The sequence below is a fragment of the Archocentrus centrarchus genome, chromosome 14 (genome assembly GCF_007364275.1).
Source record: "Archocentrus centrarchus isolate MPI-CPG fArcCen1 chromosome 14, fArcCen1, whole genome shotgun sequence".
In the NCBI taxonomy this organism is placed as follows: domain Eukaryota; kingdom Metazoa; phylum Chordata; class Actinopteri; order Cichliformes; family Cichlidae; genus Archocentrus; species Archocentrus centrarchus.
This window is the reverse complement of record NC_044359.1, coordinates 5,414,041-5,432,391: the sequence shown is the minus strand read 5'-3', so window position 1 is coordinate 5,432,391 and position 18,351 is coordinate 5,414,041. Positions and strand designations below refer to the sequence as shown.

The window sequence follows — 18,351 nt, the reverse complement described above, 5'->3', positions numbered from 1 at the left end:
ATCAGCTGATTCTTTTTGTACAGTAACTTCAGTATATTAATGAAGCCATGCAAAATTTTACCTTTAGGCTTAGAGGATGATCTGAGCATAGATGTTACCAGAACCAGCAGAGGACACAGCACTGAACAGCAGCTGCATGCGCCCCTCTAAAGCTTATACAAGCGAGCTGAATAGACACTGAAGCAACAAACTGCTCAAGTTCACGCCATTTCCTGTGTGTCGTCCTCCCTGCTTCTCCCCATGTTTTCCTGCCAAAACTAAAGGCTAAATTCCCAAAATAAAACAAAATAAAGAAATCCAGGGTACAAATGCTTCTTTCAGTTCCTCTACATCACACATTAAATCAGTTCAGTTTTACTACTGAATGATATATCCCATGATGATGATCCTCAGACTGTTGGATACATTTTTATCTTCAGTGTGTGTGAAATTGATTTGGTTGTGGTTTTTAACAGATTGTGTTTTTCAGTCCTATACTTATAACGTTATGAGGGCTCAAAAAGGGGAAAAAGTGATTAAAAAAAAGTTGATTTTGCATGGCCTCATTAAATATACAAAAGTTATATGGAATGACTGCTGTAACTAAAACTGAAAAAGAACAGCCAGCAGTTATTGATGCATCATCATTTGATAATAAATGCCAATAAAGAGAAGAGAGTGAATGAGGATTGAGGTTTGCTCTTTAAGTGTGCATTTGGCTGTAGCTATGGCCATATTAAGGGATTATTTCATAGTTTTTGAAGGCCTGCTAAATGTTTTCATACACTGTACAGGTAGAAAACACAGACACAGATAACTGTTAATTCATTTTAATAAACTAATAAAATAATACAATTTCACTCACCAAAATTGAAGCAAAGTCTTCACTGACGATGTTTTAGCATGATTAACTGCACATTAAGCCCTATTTTTTCTCACGTAACTGCACAAAAAATGCTTCAAACAGGTCGAGAGGTCCAGTTCAGTGACTCCAATTAATACAGCAAGCAGCTACAGCCGCCTTCACCTTCAGCCTTAACAGCATCTGAAAGGATGAGTTGTATAAAAATTCACCACCTGCACAGTTGCTATGAAGGGTGAAACTGTCCATACAGACCAAAACTGTTTTTTGTTGCAGGCTGTAAGCGTGTTTATTTCTGCTGTATGTATGTATGCTGAATGTACAGCTAAAATGTGCTGCTCCACAGGGGGCTGTGTTCGGGCCGCTGCCCGTTATGTTACCATTTGTAGTATTGAAAACACACTTTAAGTTTCCATTTCTATGCTGATGAACCACAGTTATCACTCCTTTGCCACCCAAATTTGCATCAAAGTTACTAATAAGTGACTGTCAGTTTTCTGCGGTTAATAATCTCTTTTTTAAGTTCAGACATAATTTCCCGTCTTGGTACTCCTGTGAAATATTACTAGTTCTTGTAGAAACATTTTTATCTCTGATAACCACTTCTGTTTTGGAGCCTCGAGCTAAAAAGGTTTTGCGTAGAAAAAAAGTTTTGCATCATTTTCAATATCAACGGTTATTTTCTTTACCGTATCACTGCTGCCACCTTCACATGAGAAACTACAGCTATAACTACGACTGATCACAGCTGGACATGAGCAGAAAAGTGGGATTTTTTCCTTTAATTGTGCTAGCTTATAATAAATGTGAAGTCACAACATGAAATTCCTCCATTTTTGCTTTTTATTAGTGCATTCTTTTAACATCCCAGTTTTTAAAACAATAAATATAAAATAATCTGATGTGAACGCTCTCCTGCTTATCAGAGTTATTATAGTTTCATTTTTTTTAATTTTCAGGTCAGTTAGTTTCAGTTAGTTTCCAGTGTGGTTGTTTGAGTTCAGTTTTTATTGTTTGAAAAATGTTTGTTTTTCAGTTTGTTGTTTTTGGTTGTTGTTGTTGGTTTCTATTTATTATATTTTGGGGAATTTTGAAGTTTCCTTTTTGTTCCTCTCCTTCCTCTGCAGGTGTGTGCATGTCAGGTACGGGCCACAGGGAAGATGTATGCCTGCAAAAAGCTGGAGAAGAAGAGGATAAAAAAAAGGAAAGGAGAGTCTATGGCCCTCAACGAGAAGCAGATCCTGGAGAAAGTCAACAGCAGATTTGTAGTAAGAATCTCCTCTCAACTGCTGATTCAGCTTGAGGAAACTAGTTTTAGGTCCTCCTCAGTTGGATGCGATGCAACGTTTGCAGCGGGAGTAATTAAAAGGCAGTGCTGAGATTTGTGGCATCTCTGCTGTGGTTTGATTCTCAACCAGATGACCTTCATTCGGCTGATATTTGATTTGGACGGCCGTCAGTCGGCTCGTGTGGGCTCCCAGGCCTGCGCGGTCCCCTGGGGTTTAATGTAAAAACACACAGACAGCTTTAATTAATGCTTCTTAATCAGTTTGGAAACTTTGGCACAACGGTGTGTGTTTATTTCAGTTGTGAGGATGTGCAGGAAAGAACATCATGAACTCCCTAAATGTCAGAGGAAGGATTACAGTTTAAAAATAAGAAAGCAGCCAATGGTGGGGACAAACTCAGATTGCCATCAGCAGTCTGGTTATCCATCGCCTCGCCTGCTGCCTCTGAGGCCAGCACACACACACAGCACCAACTCTCAGATGTGATTGTTCAGTAGACCTACAGGTCGACTAGAAATGGAAACCAGAAAGCCGTCTGTGTCAAAGATCTTGTTGCTTGCCTACAGATTCCACATATTCATATGTAAATATGTGTTTATGATGAGAAAGAGCCTCAGAGGAGTCTCAGTAAGCATGTTGGCAGTGTTTGTATAAGTGCTCTTCATATATGATGATCTCATTTGTATAAATTACAAGATACTGCACAACAACCTCGAGGCTTTAGAGCAGCTCTCACAGATCTGCGATCAGCTCCCTCATTTAGTCACAAAGTCTGAAAGTTCAAAAGCAAAGCAGCTTTTATAACAGCAGGTATGATTCAAAGTATGTTATCAGGGGCACCTGGGTGGCTAAGTGGTGAAGCCGGCGACCACATACACATGCCGCGTTGCAGTGCGGGCGGCGCGGGTTCGTGTCCTGGCCCCGTCGCCAATTTGCCCGCGTGTCTTCCCCCGTATCTTTCCCCCATTTCCTGTCTCTCTCCGCTGTCGATAAAAGCCGCTGTGGACAAAAATGCAACAAAAAAAAAAGTATGTTATCGGTGACAATTAGGCAGACAGAAGACCCACAATGAGAGTTTAAATTGCAACGGGCTTGAGGTTTTGTAAGTGTTAACGATTGAAGTGGCACTTTGATCCATCTGACAGAAACTGACCAAAAGTAAAAAAGGTGCAAACAGAAGTCCTCAGCTTTGTAATCACTTGTAATTGTAATAACATTATTTCTTTAAACATTTCTGTCAGAACAGGAAAATGCTCAAGTTTTTGCCAGGTAGGGTACCACACATTCATTTCCTTTATGCATCATCATCTGCAAAACACCAGGAAGTGAGCCAGGAAACCCTGCACTGCAAATCAGCTTCAGCGCAGCCAGGCTTTCTTTGTGTTAGCTGGATCAACAAAACTTGAAACCCCAGTCGGAGATAACGGGCATCACAGTGCTGGTTCTCACTGGGCTTTCTGCTTCAGGCTTCGCTCACATAAAAAGGAGGTGCTTTACTCTTAGTTTAAATCTTTTCCCACAGCAGAATGGACAGAAGGAGTGCCGCCTGCTTCAGAGGTTTGATCAGATGTGATATCAGTGAGAGATCATAAAGAACATAAAAAATATAATGACAAAAGCCAAAACTAAAGCTGCAACAAGAGCAAGAGAGAAATCTGAGTAAATCTCTGATGTTACAGCTGGACATTAGAGCACTGAAACCTTAAAAAAATATAGACTACGCCATGTGTTCAGGCTTTTTATTTGTGAGGGTCAGCCAATCAAAAGAAAGCTAGCTTAAAGCGGGAGGAGCTTAAAGCTTGTTTCAGACAGAGGATGAACTGAGGGGGTGCACTGAGGCCCAGTTTAAGATAAATAAAGATTATTTTGAACTGTGAATCATGCAAAGCTGCTCTGACGAAGTCCACAAATCATTTCCAGCTCCATATGTTTAAACAAACAATGTTTAAACAAGTCTTTTCTACGTCCAGGTGAGTTTAGCGTACGCCTATGAGACGAAGGACGCTTTGTGCCTCGTGCTGACTCTCATGAATGGCGGTGACTTGAAGTTTCACATCTACCACATGGGAGAGGCAGGTTTCGATGAGACGAGAGCCATCTTCTACACTGCAGAGATCTGCTGTGGCCTGGAGGACCTGCACCGGGAGAGGATTGTCTACAGGTAAGCACACAGACACCTTCCACTCGTCTGATTGGCTCCTGCATTTCTTCTCATTCTCCTTCTCTTTATCTGCCATGCAGGGACCTAAAGCCAGAAAACATCCTGCTGGACGACCACGGTGAGTCAGATTTCTGAGGAGAATAGATTTCATGTTTCCACAATGCTGCAAACAAACTTTCTCAGGCTTTTATATCTGCATATCTTTCAGTAATGTTGCACCCTGAACTTCTGTATTAATTACAGTCAGTATTTGGAAAAAAAAATTAATCCATAGCAGGCTTCAAGCAGAGGGAGGTACTGGGAGGAGGGTTGAAAAAAGGGGCTTTGTATAAATATTTGAGAACCACCAGGTTATATTTACATCACTGAAATGCAAATAATTAGAAAGCATTTTTGGACACATGATACATTACCCATAAACACTGTCTTTAATGGTTAATATGCTGAACTGAAGACTGCATTTTGCCTCCTAGACTTACTTTGACAGTTTTACTGTTAAACAGCAGAGGGCGCTCTGACTCCAGCAGTGGAGGAAACTCTCCTCAGGCAGATGCCCCTGAACTTCTGTATCTCTGCTGACGCATTAAAACTAATTTATAAAGCAACCAAAAGCTCCTTTCTGAGCTGGTCCTTATAGAAAGACGAGCGATAGATATTACAAAAATCTAAACCAGTCAGAGGTTTGGTTGTTTGGAGATCTTCAAGCTCACAGTTTTAAATAACTTTATTTAAAACTAAAAACTGTTTGATGGTTTTTTTCTCCATAAATCTGAGGACTTCAGTGGAGTCTGATTACATGACAGCAAGAAACTTCTGCTTTTCAGCTCCCAGAGACAAATGATCCAGTTTAAGAAAAAAGTTATCATGTTATTCATACTATAATGTGCAAAAATCCTGAGTCACCCCTCATTTCTTTGCATTTTGCTTCCAAGCCAGAATTTCTTGTAATGTTTTAGAGTGGACTTGGGAAGTAGTTCTCCCGCTGACGATCTTTCAAAGTTTTTCGTTGGATATTGGCTGCTCTTTTACTCATTTTCAGTTCTTGGACCTGACTGTTTTCAGAGGAATGTTTTTTTATTTGGTAACCCACTTAACACTGATTTATTCAACCATAAAAGAGGGATGCACCAATGTTCTGTCTACCCATAACAGACAACTTAGCAAAGAACCAATTTTAAATTTTATCTTTAGGCACTTTGTGACCAGCAGCCTGTCATATGCAAGTACCATGTGACATCATTTGTTCCCATTTCTTTAGTTGAATCTGTGAAAATTGCCAAACATAACAGGCATAAAATGATATTTTTGCACCAAGAAGATGATTCCCAAAGAGCTGTTAGCTGAAAACTCAGCATTTCTCAGGATGGTATGCAGCTTGTCCTTAAAATATTTGAGGAAACTGGACGCGTGGAGGACAAAAGAAGACTTGTGAGGCCTAAAAAAAACTGTAGTAGATGAAGAGTATGTGAAAGTCATGTCTTTAAGAAACAGGAAACAATCTAGCAAAGACCTGACACAGGATCTGAGAGATGCATCTGGCCCTTCAGTTTATCTACTGTTCACTGCAGCCTCATCAGAAATGGGATCAGTGGAACGGTGGCTGCCAAGAAGCCATTCTTAAGGAGGTATGCCACATTACACAAGAACTGGACTGAACATCAGTGTCAGCAGGTCTGATGGAGTGATGAATCCACATTTGCCTCAACATTGTGTGGAATCATCTTAAGAAAGAACAAAACAAAGGGCAGAAACATCCAAAGAAGAGCTTTGAATGTCCTTCGAGAAGAGCTATTCCTGAAGACGACTTAAAGAAATTACAGAAAGCTGCCTCAGAGAGTTCAGGATGTGTTGGAGAATAAAAGCACACCAAATATTAACGTTCATACTCTTTAGAATTGTATAAACTCTGTGTTTGCCTTATATACTGTATTTCTATGCATGTTTGCATGTTTCAAAAAATTGCTGCACCTGTTTCCCCTTTTTCGTAGCAAAATATAAAAAAATAATGAGTGGCTCAGGACTTTTGCACAGTACTCTGGTTTCTGTTTGAGAACAGAAATCAGTTCTTTATGCATTAAAATCATGGGTCTGTGTAACACCACCGTGTCCCACCAGAAGAGCTGGAGGAGGTGTCTGCTGCCTCGGTGACCCAGATGATGCATGGATGGAATATCTCATTATTTAGACGCTGATGTGTGCAGATATTTTTGTCTCTTTAGGCCACATCAGGATATCAGACCTGGGTTTAGCTGTTCACGTGCCAGAGGGAGAAACCATGAAGGGACGGGTGGGAACAGTAGGATACATGGGTAAGTGACCTTTGACCTTTACTGAGGAAGTACATTTACTCAAGTACTGCACATAAGTATAAATATGATGCACTTCTACTTCAGATCCAACACGTTTCTAAGGAATATTACATTTTTTTACTCAGCAACCTTAATTTAACATTAATACATATTAACTTTAGTCTACAGTGGCTGCTTAAAGGTTATAGAATCTCTCACTTTACTCGATGATGAGTAGGTATTTATCTAATTAATTAGTTGAGTTTTTTTCTACCTGTCACGCTTTCCTTTATTCGTGTGATTTTGAGGCATTTCCTGTAAACTGTAAGATACCATTTGACATGAGTATTACTAATGTGGGTGTTATTTTTCTACTTAAAATATTTAGTGAAAGTAGTCAAAGTAGATTTTTATGATTATATATATATTTCAGGACTTTACTAAGTGATACTTGTACTGAACTGAAATGCATGAATATTCATTCATTGCTAACTTTTTTCTTGGTGTAAACACCTTGTGATCCAGATATTTAATTTATCTTCCACTGCCTCCTTGCTCCCCTCCAGCTCCAGAGGTGGTGAAAAACGAGCGGTACACCTTCAGCCCCGACTGGTGGGCGCTGGGCTGCTTGCTGTATGAGATGATCGAGGGTCAGTCGCCTTTCCAGCAGAGGAAGAAGAAGATCAAGAGGGAAGAAGTGGAGCGGCTGGTGAGGGATGTGGAGGAGGAATATTCCAGCAAGTTCTCAGAGGACGCCAAGTCCCTCTGTAAAATGGTGGGTGGATGTGCGGCCAAGCAGCCAAATCAGCTTCTTTCTCTTCAACGTCTTTAGCTCCCATCTGCTCCTGTTTGACTTAATGGTGAAGCTCAGTGTTTTAAAAAAGACAACCCGACACATTTCTCTGAGATCTCAAATCCATCCACCATAGAATTCATGTTTCATCTTCCTCCAAAGGGATTGATGTTTTCTTACGCTGGTTTTTGACAAATTCACTTATCAAAGCAGCTGAAATGGGGCCATGAGATCTTCCCATTTAAGTTTAAAGCTTTCATTTGTGAGCTTTTCTGACATTGATGCAGAAAATCATGTTTTTATGTAAACTTTGAGATAATCAGAAAGTTTGAGAATTTAGAAACTTTAACAAAAAGGAGGCCAGCAACTGATCCAGGGTGTACCCGCACCTCGTCCTTTGACAGCTGGGATAGACTCCAGCACCCCCACAACTCTGCCTTCATACCAGGCATGAATGAGTCCCTGGATCCAGGAGGATGTATGGATTCAGATTAGTTTGTGATATTTACCTGCATCCAGATCCAGATAGAAGTACTTAACTTCTGAGTCTAAGTTGGACAAAGTTCTGTAAACACTATATGAATCCATCCATAGTTAGTTAGATCCTTTACCCTTCCTGGAGTACAAGCCATCAATAACTGCCCACCAGCCCATCCCTCTCCCTTTGACGTCTGCAGTGAGGAAGGTGTTTTGGTTGTCAGGTGTGCCTGAGCCTTCTTCCCCAGGCTGTTGCTCTGTCTGCTGCAGCTCAGGTACTGGTTCATCACAGTCTGGACTCTGCTCATGGTGGCATTTGCAGCTCTCTGTCTCCACCCCATAAAGCAGCACCGCCTTAACTCAGTAATCTCCAAGCAAAGATCGGTCTTTTCTCCACGTTTACTCTTGGTCAACAAAAAAGTTCCAAAATAAAAGTCTGCTGGTCTTTTTTGGTGGATTTTTTTTTGTTGTTGTTAGTAAAGAGAAGAACAACAAAATGGAAACTTGAGAGAAGATTAAGAAAACACTGCACTCCACAGGGGTAATTCAAACCCTTGACCTCTTGCCTAGGTTCTATTATGCTGCTCCCTTATCCCCCCCAACCCGTTTGTCCAGGCTTGGGAACAGCAATAGGAGAACACTAGCTTCACATCTGTTGGTTGGGCAAGTCTGGACAAGAAACTTCACCATGCAACAAATGACAGAATTTACACACAGAGAAACGTAAATACTTAAAAAATGTTGTTTGTATTAAAAATACAATACTAGTCGATGTTTGTGGAGAAGACACTGTGTGGCTGTCATATACTGTTGCATTAGCAAACAAAGACACATGCGTCTGTTTTCTTCTTTGTAGTAAACTGATGGATGTATCTTGCGTTGTTTGGCTGAATCTCGGCTGTCTGTAGAAACAGCATCAACATCTGTCCATCTGTGGTTCAGTTTTTGGGTCAGTGGTCCGATTTCCTTGAGTTGCTTCCTTCTACCTGAAGAAGCTTTTTTATGAAAATCAGGTTGGCTTCACAGACTCAGAGACTTATTATAGTGGGATCTATTGTTCACCTGCTATCTGGCTTGACTCATTGTTGGCCTCCTGGGGGGTGATTACATGCATGAGCTCGACTAGTTAAAGAGATGAGTCTGCAGTACTTCTAGCTGTTTGATATTTATGCTTGAGTTAAAGAAACACCGGCAGAAAATGGGTCGTTCTTCTCATTACAATCATGTTGAGTTTCCTTCAGGGATATTGTTGGGTTGCAGGAAAAAATACTAGATTTAAATTTGGCTGCTGTTTTTTGCTGTGATACTCACGACCAGTTTCAATTGGGATGTTTGCAGGGAACCGTTTTGGTTTCAGGTCAAATTAAATTTGTTGATTTAGAATCATCAGGAGCAGAAGTTTCACCACAGCAGTGACAGAAAAACAGAACGTCCTGCTGAAGGTCCAATTTGATTAATTCATGTCTTACTGTGGAGCCCAAACAAAGGAAGCTGAAATGCTGCATGTATTTTTGGTAGTTAGCATCAGCTTGCTCGCTCACTGGCACAGTGTTTGCATCATTTTAATAAATACGAACCCAAAACTCTTTGCCTTTGGCTGCTTTTCACACAGACTCCTCGTGGAAAAAAACTGACTGCAGCATGCTTTGAATACCAACAAACAGCTTCCAGCAAAAACACAGTGAAAACATTATGGAAAATTAAACCTAGTTCAACTTTTTTTCTGCAGCAGAAGTCTGACTGCTCTCCTGTTTTTCTTTAAAGCTTTCTTTAAAGCTCTCCTGTTTTAACCCCTCAGCTGCTGGCCAAAGATCCCACAGAGAGGCTGGGCTGCCTGGGGGGTGGAGCCTCTGAGGTCAAAGCTCATTCCATCTTCCGCTCTATCAACTTTAAACGGCTGGAGGCCGGCATGCTGCAGGCGCCCTTCATCCCTGACGTAAGTCCACAGTAAGCACACTCATAAGGAATTGCTGGGCTACAATTTTCATGTTTTATTATTATTTAGAAAAAACTATGGGGGTCTGCTATAAAGGTTGTTCAGGTGCACCCTACGAGTTTGAAAGCAGATTTGTTGGTAACGCTGAGGTGAAATCTTTGACTTCCCTGATCAGCAGCAGGATCCAAGCTGAGAGGAGGCTCTTCATCTATTACAGTCTGGTCCATAAGACTCTGGACACAGATGCATTTTTTTATTTGACCTTTTTTTTTAAAAAAAACATAGCTGCTCCATTTTGTTTCCCATAGTGAAGAAAAATTATGAAAACTGTATCTGTCAACATGTGTAATGTAGAGAGGATGCATGCCTTTATTTTGGCTGATTCAAAAATACAAAAATGACAAAGTCACAAAGTTCAAAAGGTTGGAAAAAAATAACTGCAATCCCAAAATAAACACAAGGTGTCAGGAAGGGCGCAAATCAGGAAACGTAAACAGAAGTCTTGACAAATGCAAAAAACAAGACTATATATAGACATGGGAGTGATTTCACAATGAGACACATGAAGGACAACAGCAGGTGACAACAATCAGAAACAGGTGAAGATGATTGGGGCGGGGCAAAAAAAACTAGAATACTAAGTTAGACTCAATAGAAAAATGTTCTTCAGAGTGAAATAAGGACAAAAAAACACAAATTGAAATCACAGTAGAAACATTAAAGAGATGAACACAGGAGGCCAAAGACAGAACGAGAGAGAAGCACTGAGGAAACGCACAAAAAGAAACAAACTCAAGACTGCCCCATCTTGTTTGAGGGATGAAAAACACATTTAAGCACCATTCGAAACTGCAGCCAAATGAATTTTACACCCACTCCACGTGTCACGGTGTAAACTACATCACATCATACTGACACTCAGACTGTATCAGAGCTTCAGTAAGCAGCCGTTTAATGTCTGTGATGTAGAAGAACAGAAACAAGCGCTGATACTCTGGATCTTTGATCTATGTCAGACTTTAAACTGGGGCAATTTTATGAAGCGATGAGGTGACTTAAAAGGCACCAATTCGTACCCACCTCTATGTGCTCTGAGGGTGCAAAGCCTTCATTTTATGATGGTCAGATTTTTCATGGCTTTATTAAATCCAGGGGGTCAGGTGGGAGGCCCTCACTGATTTTTCGTGCGGTAACCCTGGTGTATGAGAGCCAAGTGTAATAATAACTCTGAGTGAGAACACCTGTAAAATGAGAGCACTCTACAACTCAGTGAATTAAATGAATGAATGTGACTGATGAGAACGTCTCTGAGGCTCTGGCTTGATTCATATTAACCTGGAAGGGTCCATACAGCAGTTTTCATGCTGGGCAGGGACAGAGGGAGTTTAAATCTAATTAAAGAGCTGCAGAGTTTGGTTTGGTTTGAGCCCCCCCCCCCCCCCCCCCCCAAATGCTAACTCAAAGACTTCAGATGTACCTTCAAAAAGGGTGCCGAATAGGCAAACTGAAAGGTGCTGCAGAGGGTGAAGCAAGATGTTCCCAATAAAATCCACCTGGAAGGAGAAACTCAGAGAAGACTGAAACCTGAACAGGCTGGTGCTGTGGGTAAACAGAAGGTCTGACAAAGGGAGGGAGAAGACTCAGGGGTGAGTGGAAAACAACATGCAAGTGGAAACGGTTTCAAAGGCCGCCAACAAAGACACACAAGGAATAGTTAAAAAACGAGACAGGAAGCAAAGAAAAAAAAAAATCAAACATGACATCAGAGAAATGGAGATGTTTGGACGCCTCTCTGCTGAGACTGGAGACTGCCTCAGTTGCCTTTAAAGTATTGTCAGCATGTTGTCCTGTGTGTGTTTGTGTTTTTCAGCCTCAGGCCATCTACTGTAAAGACGTGCTGGACATCGAGCAGTTCTCCACGGTAAAAGGGGTGGAGCTGGAGCCGAAGGACGAGTCTTTCTACAGTAAAGTGTCCACGGGCAGCGTTCCCATTCCCTGGCAAAACGAGGTCAGAGACTCTCAGTCAGAAACATACAAACACACTTGTGTGCTGTAAAACTTTTGTTTTCTCTTTACATGCTTGCCATTCCAGTCCTGTTCATTATCTAACTACGGTTGAGCCCAGTAACGGCTGTTTGAAAATCCAGGAAAATGAATTTGTTTGCCTGATAATGTTATCATCTGAGTCAAAGCCAGAGAAGAACAGCAGCTTCGTGATTTTTGAGGTTTTAACACTTTTATGACTAACACCAGTGAGAAAATGTTAAATATGGTGCTGCTGGTGTTAAATCTCAGTAGGAGGAAGATAAAAATACTTAATTGGAAAAACACAGCCTTCGCTTGGTCTTTACGCCTACTGTTCACCCGTAAAAATATGGTGACTGTCAAGAAAAGTCGCCTAAACTTTCCAACAGAGTTCAGAGTTTTAAATGATGAATGGGGATAAAAACTGGATATGTAAATGCAACACTGACTTTCAAACTAATTAAATTATAACTGATATAAAAATGAAAATTATAAAAGTAAAGGGAAAAAAACAGTTTTACATGCAACAACCTAAAAGCACCAGGACGTCTATAAATAATGTGTATATTTGCAGCAGACGAGAAAAAGTCAGTGGTTCATTCATGTTTCCTGGTTTTATTTGTTCTTTTGATAAAGGTAAAGAAATGATACAGAAACAAGCACAGCGTTATTCAGGCAGGCCACAAAGTCAAGCCCAAACTCTGCAGCCTGCTTTGCAACCAATCTTCAACCCACATCCCTTTTTCATGCTGTTTCTGACTTAGTGTCACATCTGTTGGCATTGATGCCTGCTTCACTAGCTGCTGCTGTCCAGGGCCCTATTCCAGGAAGCAGAGTTTAAAACTCTGAGTTTCCTGTTCCAGAACAGCTGATCAGAGTTAGTCCAATCAACTCTGAGTATGATCACCTTCAGTTAACAAGTGTGTGAAAGCCATCATCAGTGGAGCTCCAACACTAGGATTCACCATGGCAGTGGAGCCTCCATTTTAATCCAGTGGACCCAGAACCGAGGGATATGACCACGTCGGCGCTGACCGTAATGTTTATATTAAAAAAGCAGGAGGGGAAAAGAGTAATTTCAATCAACTTGGGCCACTCTGTCATCATAATAGACAAAATCAAAGTTCATATCCCTGATCCTGATCTATTTTGGATCCATCCTGCCATGCAAGTGGACCCTGACCTGGACACAGACACAGTTTCCTGAGACTGTGATACTGGTTTGGGGTTGATCTGTTGAGACCAGTTTAGGTGATTTCAGTGGAAAATATGTTGAGATTCAGACTTTGAATTTCAGATGCTGGACTTTTAAAATGTTGACAGGATTTAATGATTGAATCTCAATCTATGAACAAATTTCAACATGAAATGTAATCAGATTACAATCAGACTGCAGCTGCTTTTAAAACTCATTTTAAATCCATTTAGTTCCATTTTCAAGGCTTAATAATTTTGTTACAGCCTCATCTTCACACAAATATTCACATTGTTGCCAAGATCCTACTGTGACAGATGTTTCCATCAATGTGACTGATTTGTGATACAAATGATTGATCACTGATCAGTGTGTTAGATCAAAAGCTTTAGTTTTTATTTAAACAGTAACATACAGTAAATGTTTGCAGTGCAGGGAAGCTGACAGCTGCATTAATGCCAACAGTCTCAGAGTTAGAAAGATGGAGACTGCGCAGATAATAAGTCTGTGATGTAATTGCTGTCTCTGTCCTTTAATACTGACGACTGAATGACTATGAATGACTATCATCTAACTGGAATTTCAATGGATGTAATAACGTAAACTTCAAATTCATTCATTCCCCAGCTGAGACTCAGACAGGTGGTTCAGGTGCAGGGGAGGAGGAGTCAAAGAGAAACTCAGTTTGTTGAAGTTTTCTGGAGTTTCCCCTCATCTCAGGGTTCACAAACTCAGAGCTGTTAGCTAAACCTTCCTGGAACAGGGCCCAGAACAAAGCCATGCAGCCAGATGTTCTGACAATGTTGATGCTGAATTGCTGAATCTGTTGCACAGATTCTGATGTTTCTTTCCCTTTGTCCCGCAGATGATCGAGACAGAGTGTTTCACAGAGCTGAATGTCTTCTACCAGGACGGGGCGGTTCCTCCTGACCTGGACTGGAGAGGGCAGCCGTCCCCTACACCCAAACAGGGACTCCTGCAGCGACTGTTTGGCAGACATGTGAGCGAACTCCCTCACCTCAAAAACATCACCACTCTTTTATTTACCAGCATCCATCAATACAAGAGTGTGAGCTGCCACAGAGGAAACAGTCACAAAACTATATAATGTAACGCTAAGTCATCTGCAAAGGGAATTAAAAAGATAATATGATCCGTCAAATACAATAAAGAAACAAACTTAGCTGAGTAATAATGGAAAAACAATCATAAGTTAAACAAGGAGTAGAAATAAAATTGAATAAACTGAGAAAAGTAGTCCTGTAAAATTAATAAACTTTCAATTTAAAATTGATAATACCAGCAGGAATTAAATAAAATTATAATTCTGACCAAAAGTTTGTTACTGAAAGGTTCACCTGGTGGTTTTAAACACTGATAACGTTGGCGCCTGCCTAATATGAGCAGATAGGTTGCTTAGAGAGAAATAAACAGCTTCAGCTATTGTTGGAGAATTCAGACATATCAGAGAGATATTAAACAACAAGCATTAAAAACAATCTGTAAGCTGACATGATGACCCAAATACAGCTGTTACATGGTCATATGTACTTATTTTAGCAAGCTGAGCTTAGGTTGATTAATGCGCAGTGACAGTCATCCAACCAACAGCACAGAAGGTGTGGCATTTGGGGAGTGGCTAGGATCGGCTACCATCCTGGCCTGTAACGTCTCTGCTCTCTTCCTCCCCCTGCAGGACTGCTGCGGCAACTGTAGTGACAGCGACGAGGAGCCCACCAGGCTGTGACACACAAGCAACACACATACGATCTGATTTGTTTACAACTTTTGCACATTTGTATTTTTACAGTAGTACTATCTAAATGTCAGAATGTAAATTTTCATCATAGCCATAATGTTTAATGTTATTTAAAAGTGTGAAATATCTGCTGTTTCAAACCGGGAGATGGAAAATGAACTCTTTTGTTTTGCCTTTTCTTTTTAGTTTGTTATTATTCATCCAGGGAAAACTTTGCTTTCATTTGCATCGACTCACACACTGAACTGAGAGCTGCTTCTGCCCATGAAGCAGCTGAAACAAGCGCCTGCTGTAGAAGTGCCTTGCTCGAGGGCACTGTGAAGTGAGGACTAAACATTCCTCTATGTCTTTGTCCAGGGAAACTTTCAGCCTGTGAACTGTGACCACTTCTTCTGCCCTCCATCCTGCTGAGACCAACCTCACTGCTTTTTTATTCTCTTGTTTGTGAGCTGGGACATTTGGGGTTTAAACATTTGATGTTGGAACCATAAAGCCTGCATTTGGAGATATTTTTTTGTAATCTCTTGTTTGTTTGGTTTTTTTTTTTTACTATTTTTTCTGATGGATTTCATGAGACAATCGATTCCCCATGTGTGTCAGCGCAGCTTCACTTACTCTTGTCCGTGAAATACCAGTTTTGGGATGTGACTGAAGATAAGCCGTCCAATATTAACAGAAACTCAGAGATAGAAATAATCACCTGAGCTTCATTTACCAACACATCATTTTGAACTTTTTTTTTGCTCACTGTGGTTTACACTGGCTAGGGTTAGAAAGCGACCGTGACAGCTCGCGTAACATCTGCTTATTGGCTAAAATTCAGAGCAGTAAACCTCAGAGCAGCAGCAAAGAAAACCATTACTCTAGGTCTTAGGTGTTCTCCCAGCTACCACCTGTAAGCCCTGGTGATAATAGCGGTCACCCTCAGTTTTAGTTTACTCACCCATACATCAGGCCCACTGTTTTGGCATTGGTGCAAATTTTGTGTTTTAAACAGTGTTTACAGTGCTGACCCTTCTTGTTAAATTCAGCAGTTCTCTGTGGCATGCTGAACATCAGCTTCTGGTGATCCATTCCTACCACATCAAAGCACACAGGGCTTTTAAAGAGTGACAGCTAGCATAAAGATCTGGGGAGTTTCCTGGCTGTGGATCCAAAATAGTAATCTGAGGATCTCCATGCCACGTTATCATTTTGCCTTGTGGCCTGGTGCTCCATCATGCTGGAAAATGCACAGATTGGAAGCAGTAGATCTTTGAGGATGTTATAGGCTGTCCTTAAAAATCAAGTATGTCTTTTGTTTTTTTAATTATTATAAATCCCAATTCTTTTTATTTTTGTATTCATCATCCCCTTGCGTATGCAATGTCACTCTCTCTCTCTCTGTTTGTTTCATGTGTCACGTTCAACATTAAGTCACATTCAACTAGGGCTGCAACGATTCATCGATTAACTCGATTAAATCGATTCTAAAAAATTATCGACACAAATTTACTGTGTCGATGCTTCGTTTAAACTCTGCAGCGCTCAGCTGTCTCGGTGTAAGCGGCGCTCCTCACTAGCATTAGTGCTCCGTCGTCTTTTTGTGGGTTTATTGGTGGCTGGCAAACCAACATAGAACTGCATTACCGCCACCTACTGGACTGGAGTGTGAATCACGCGCACACACACACAGATTCTAAAAAGCTCCCCGTCACTGCGATGGATTTCCTTTAACACAGAGTGGATCATCGCTAGAGTTGCCACCTGTCTCGTAAAATACAGAACCCCGTATGTTACAGGACTCCGCGGAATACGGCTCCGTAACATGCGGGGTTCCGTACTTTACCGGACGGGTGGCAACTATCGCTGACATGCATTTCCACGCCTCCGCTGCTCTCTGTGTGTCTGTGTGTGTTGTGCTCGCTGACAATTTCAGCTGTTATTTTTGTCTTTACTTCAGCTGTAGCTAGCACAACTGGTTTGCTAGAGCGCGGGCCATTAGCACTAGCGATGGCTCGGTACCGGAAGGCCCACCCCCCAGGACTGGGAGGCTCCGTCAAAATTTTTTTTTTTAATCCCTTATTAGTGACTAAATATAGACCTGCAGTCGAAACGTATTTTTGAGAATGCTTGTGAATACAAAGCATTACAACATTACTCACACATGCACCATGGCTCCCACAGCCACTAGTTTTTCAAAACACTCATAGCAGGCAGCGGTTTTAACTGCACAAGCGCAAAGAGACGGTGAGCTCAAGTAGTGCAAAAGGAAACGTTTTTCCAGCGTCCAAAACAGCAGCTTTTTCTTTTAGTAACCACCATTAAAATCTTTACCGGGAAACAGCTGGAGGTCCTTCATCAAGCACCTGATCAGCAAGTGTTAAGGTGAAGAAAAGAGAACTTTGTAGCTGCTCCATCCACCGCTGTTTGTTCACACGGCGAAAAACTGCAGTATGGAAGTTAAAATATGCAAACTGTTAATAAAAAAAAGTATTTCTTATCCGATTACTCGATTAATCGATGGAATAATCGATAGAATACTCGATTACTAAAATAATCATTTTATGCAGCCCTACATTCAACATATGTTGGTCGTACGTAACTTAATGGTCACCAAAATTTGTGTCGATTACAGAATTTTGTTTGATTCCTCACGAAATATGAGACGAGTCAGCATTTTTCCAAATGAAGAATTTGGAAAAATGTTGCAGGCCACTCTAAATAAAAACTGAAACAGCAAAGTGTATGAAACACAAAATTTGTGCCACTGGCAACTTTTGGTCACAACTGCAGACCAAGTGAATAAAAATATAAATTAATGAAATTAAATAAAAATACAAAATTATAACAGTTCCAGTAATTTTGTTGCATATTGCAAGACTTTCAAGAACACGTGAACGTGCTGGACTCAGTGAAAAAAACTAAAATCATCATGTATGTCGATGACACACTGATGTGCACTGAAGTCAGCTGATTGATCGTATGGTTCAACAGATCATTCTTCAGGCTGAATTTAAAGCTCCCGGTGCAGCTACTCCTCAGGTCTGGTGATATAAAATCCCAGAAGACTTTATGGTCATTTTTATTTTAGTTTAGGCTTGAAACATTGCTGTCTTAAGTAATACAAAACGATACTTTTGCTGCTAGATATTTCACGTTTTTCCAGGAACACTAACTGATGTGGCTTCAGGATGTAAGACAACAGCATTCAGGCTGCTACGCAGTGACTTGATGTTTCTTTTAGGAGAGACTTGTGGGATTTTCAGATCTCATTAATTCAGAAAAAAAAAAAATTTTATTGTCAAATGAATGCATAACACTTCCATTCAATCCCATATACTTTATTTTAAAAATAAAGACAGAGATGTGCGCCTTGACTTAATGAGTCTGATTAATCTTTTAGGGTCATGATAGAGGGAGAGAAATCTGAAAGGATGGAATATTTAAAAATGTGTTTAAAGCTTTTTTTTTTTGCCTTCGTTTAGAAGTTGACACTTTTGAACAAAACAAGGTGCAGGAATCCAATTATGCATGTATCGGTTACAACATATGCCTTCACTATTAAGCTACCAAAAAAAATCCAAAATACAGGTTTTCTTACTTAA

General features: G+C 40.6%; 1 protein-coding gene and 1 long non-coding RNA gene across 2 annotated transcripts in view; one reads left to right on the top strand and one right to left on the bottom strand.

Annotated features, from left to right (window-relative positions):
* The window catches only part of grk6 (G protein-coupled receptor kinase 6), a 70,138-nt gene extending 53,838 nt beyond the window's left edge, over positions 1 to 16,300 (top strand). The window contains exons 8-16 of the mRNA XM_030745776.1: positions 1,969 to 2,109; positions 4,101 to 4,291; positions 4,372 to 4,409; positions 6,511 to 6,600; positions 7,146 to 7,354; positions 9,648 to 9,785; positions 11,656 to 11,793; positions 13,871 to 14,005; positions 14,702 to 16,300. Coding sequence (XP_030601636.1) covers positions 1,969 to 2,109; positions 4,101 to 4,291; positions 4,372 to 4,409; positions 6,511 to 6,600; positions 7,146 to 7,354; positions 9,648 to 9,785; positions 11,656 to 11,793; positions 13,871 to 14,005; positions 14,702 to 14,752 — 1,131 coding nt within the window. The 3' untranslated portion in view covers positions 14,753 to 16,300. The remainder of the gene's footprint in view (positions 1 to 1,968; positions 2,110 to 4,100; positions 4,292 to 4,371; positions 4,410 to 6,510; positions 6,601 to 7,145; positions 7,355 to 9,647; positions 9,786 to 11,655; positions 11,794 to 13,870; positions 14,006 to 14,701) is intronic.
* LOC115791631 (uncharacterized) overlaps positions 12,480 to 18,351 on the bottom strand; it is a 43,703-nt gene continuing 37,831 nt past the window's right edge. The window contains exon 3 of the long non-coding RNA XR_004020970.1: positions 12,480 to 14,746. This is a non-coding gene — a long non-coding RNA (uncharacterized LOC115791631). The remainder of the gene's footprint in view (positions 14,747 to 18,351) is intronic.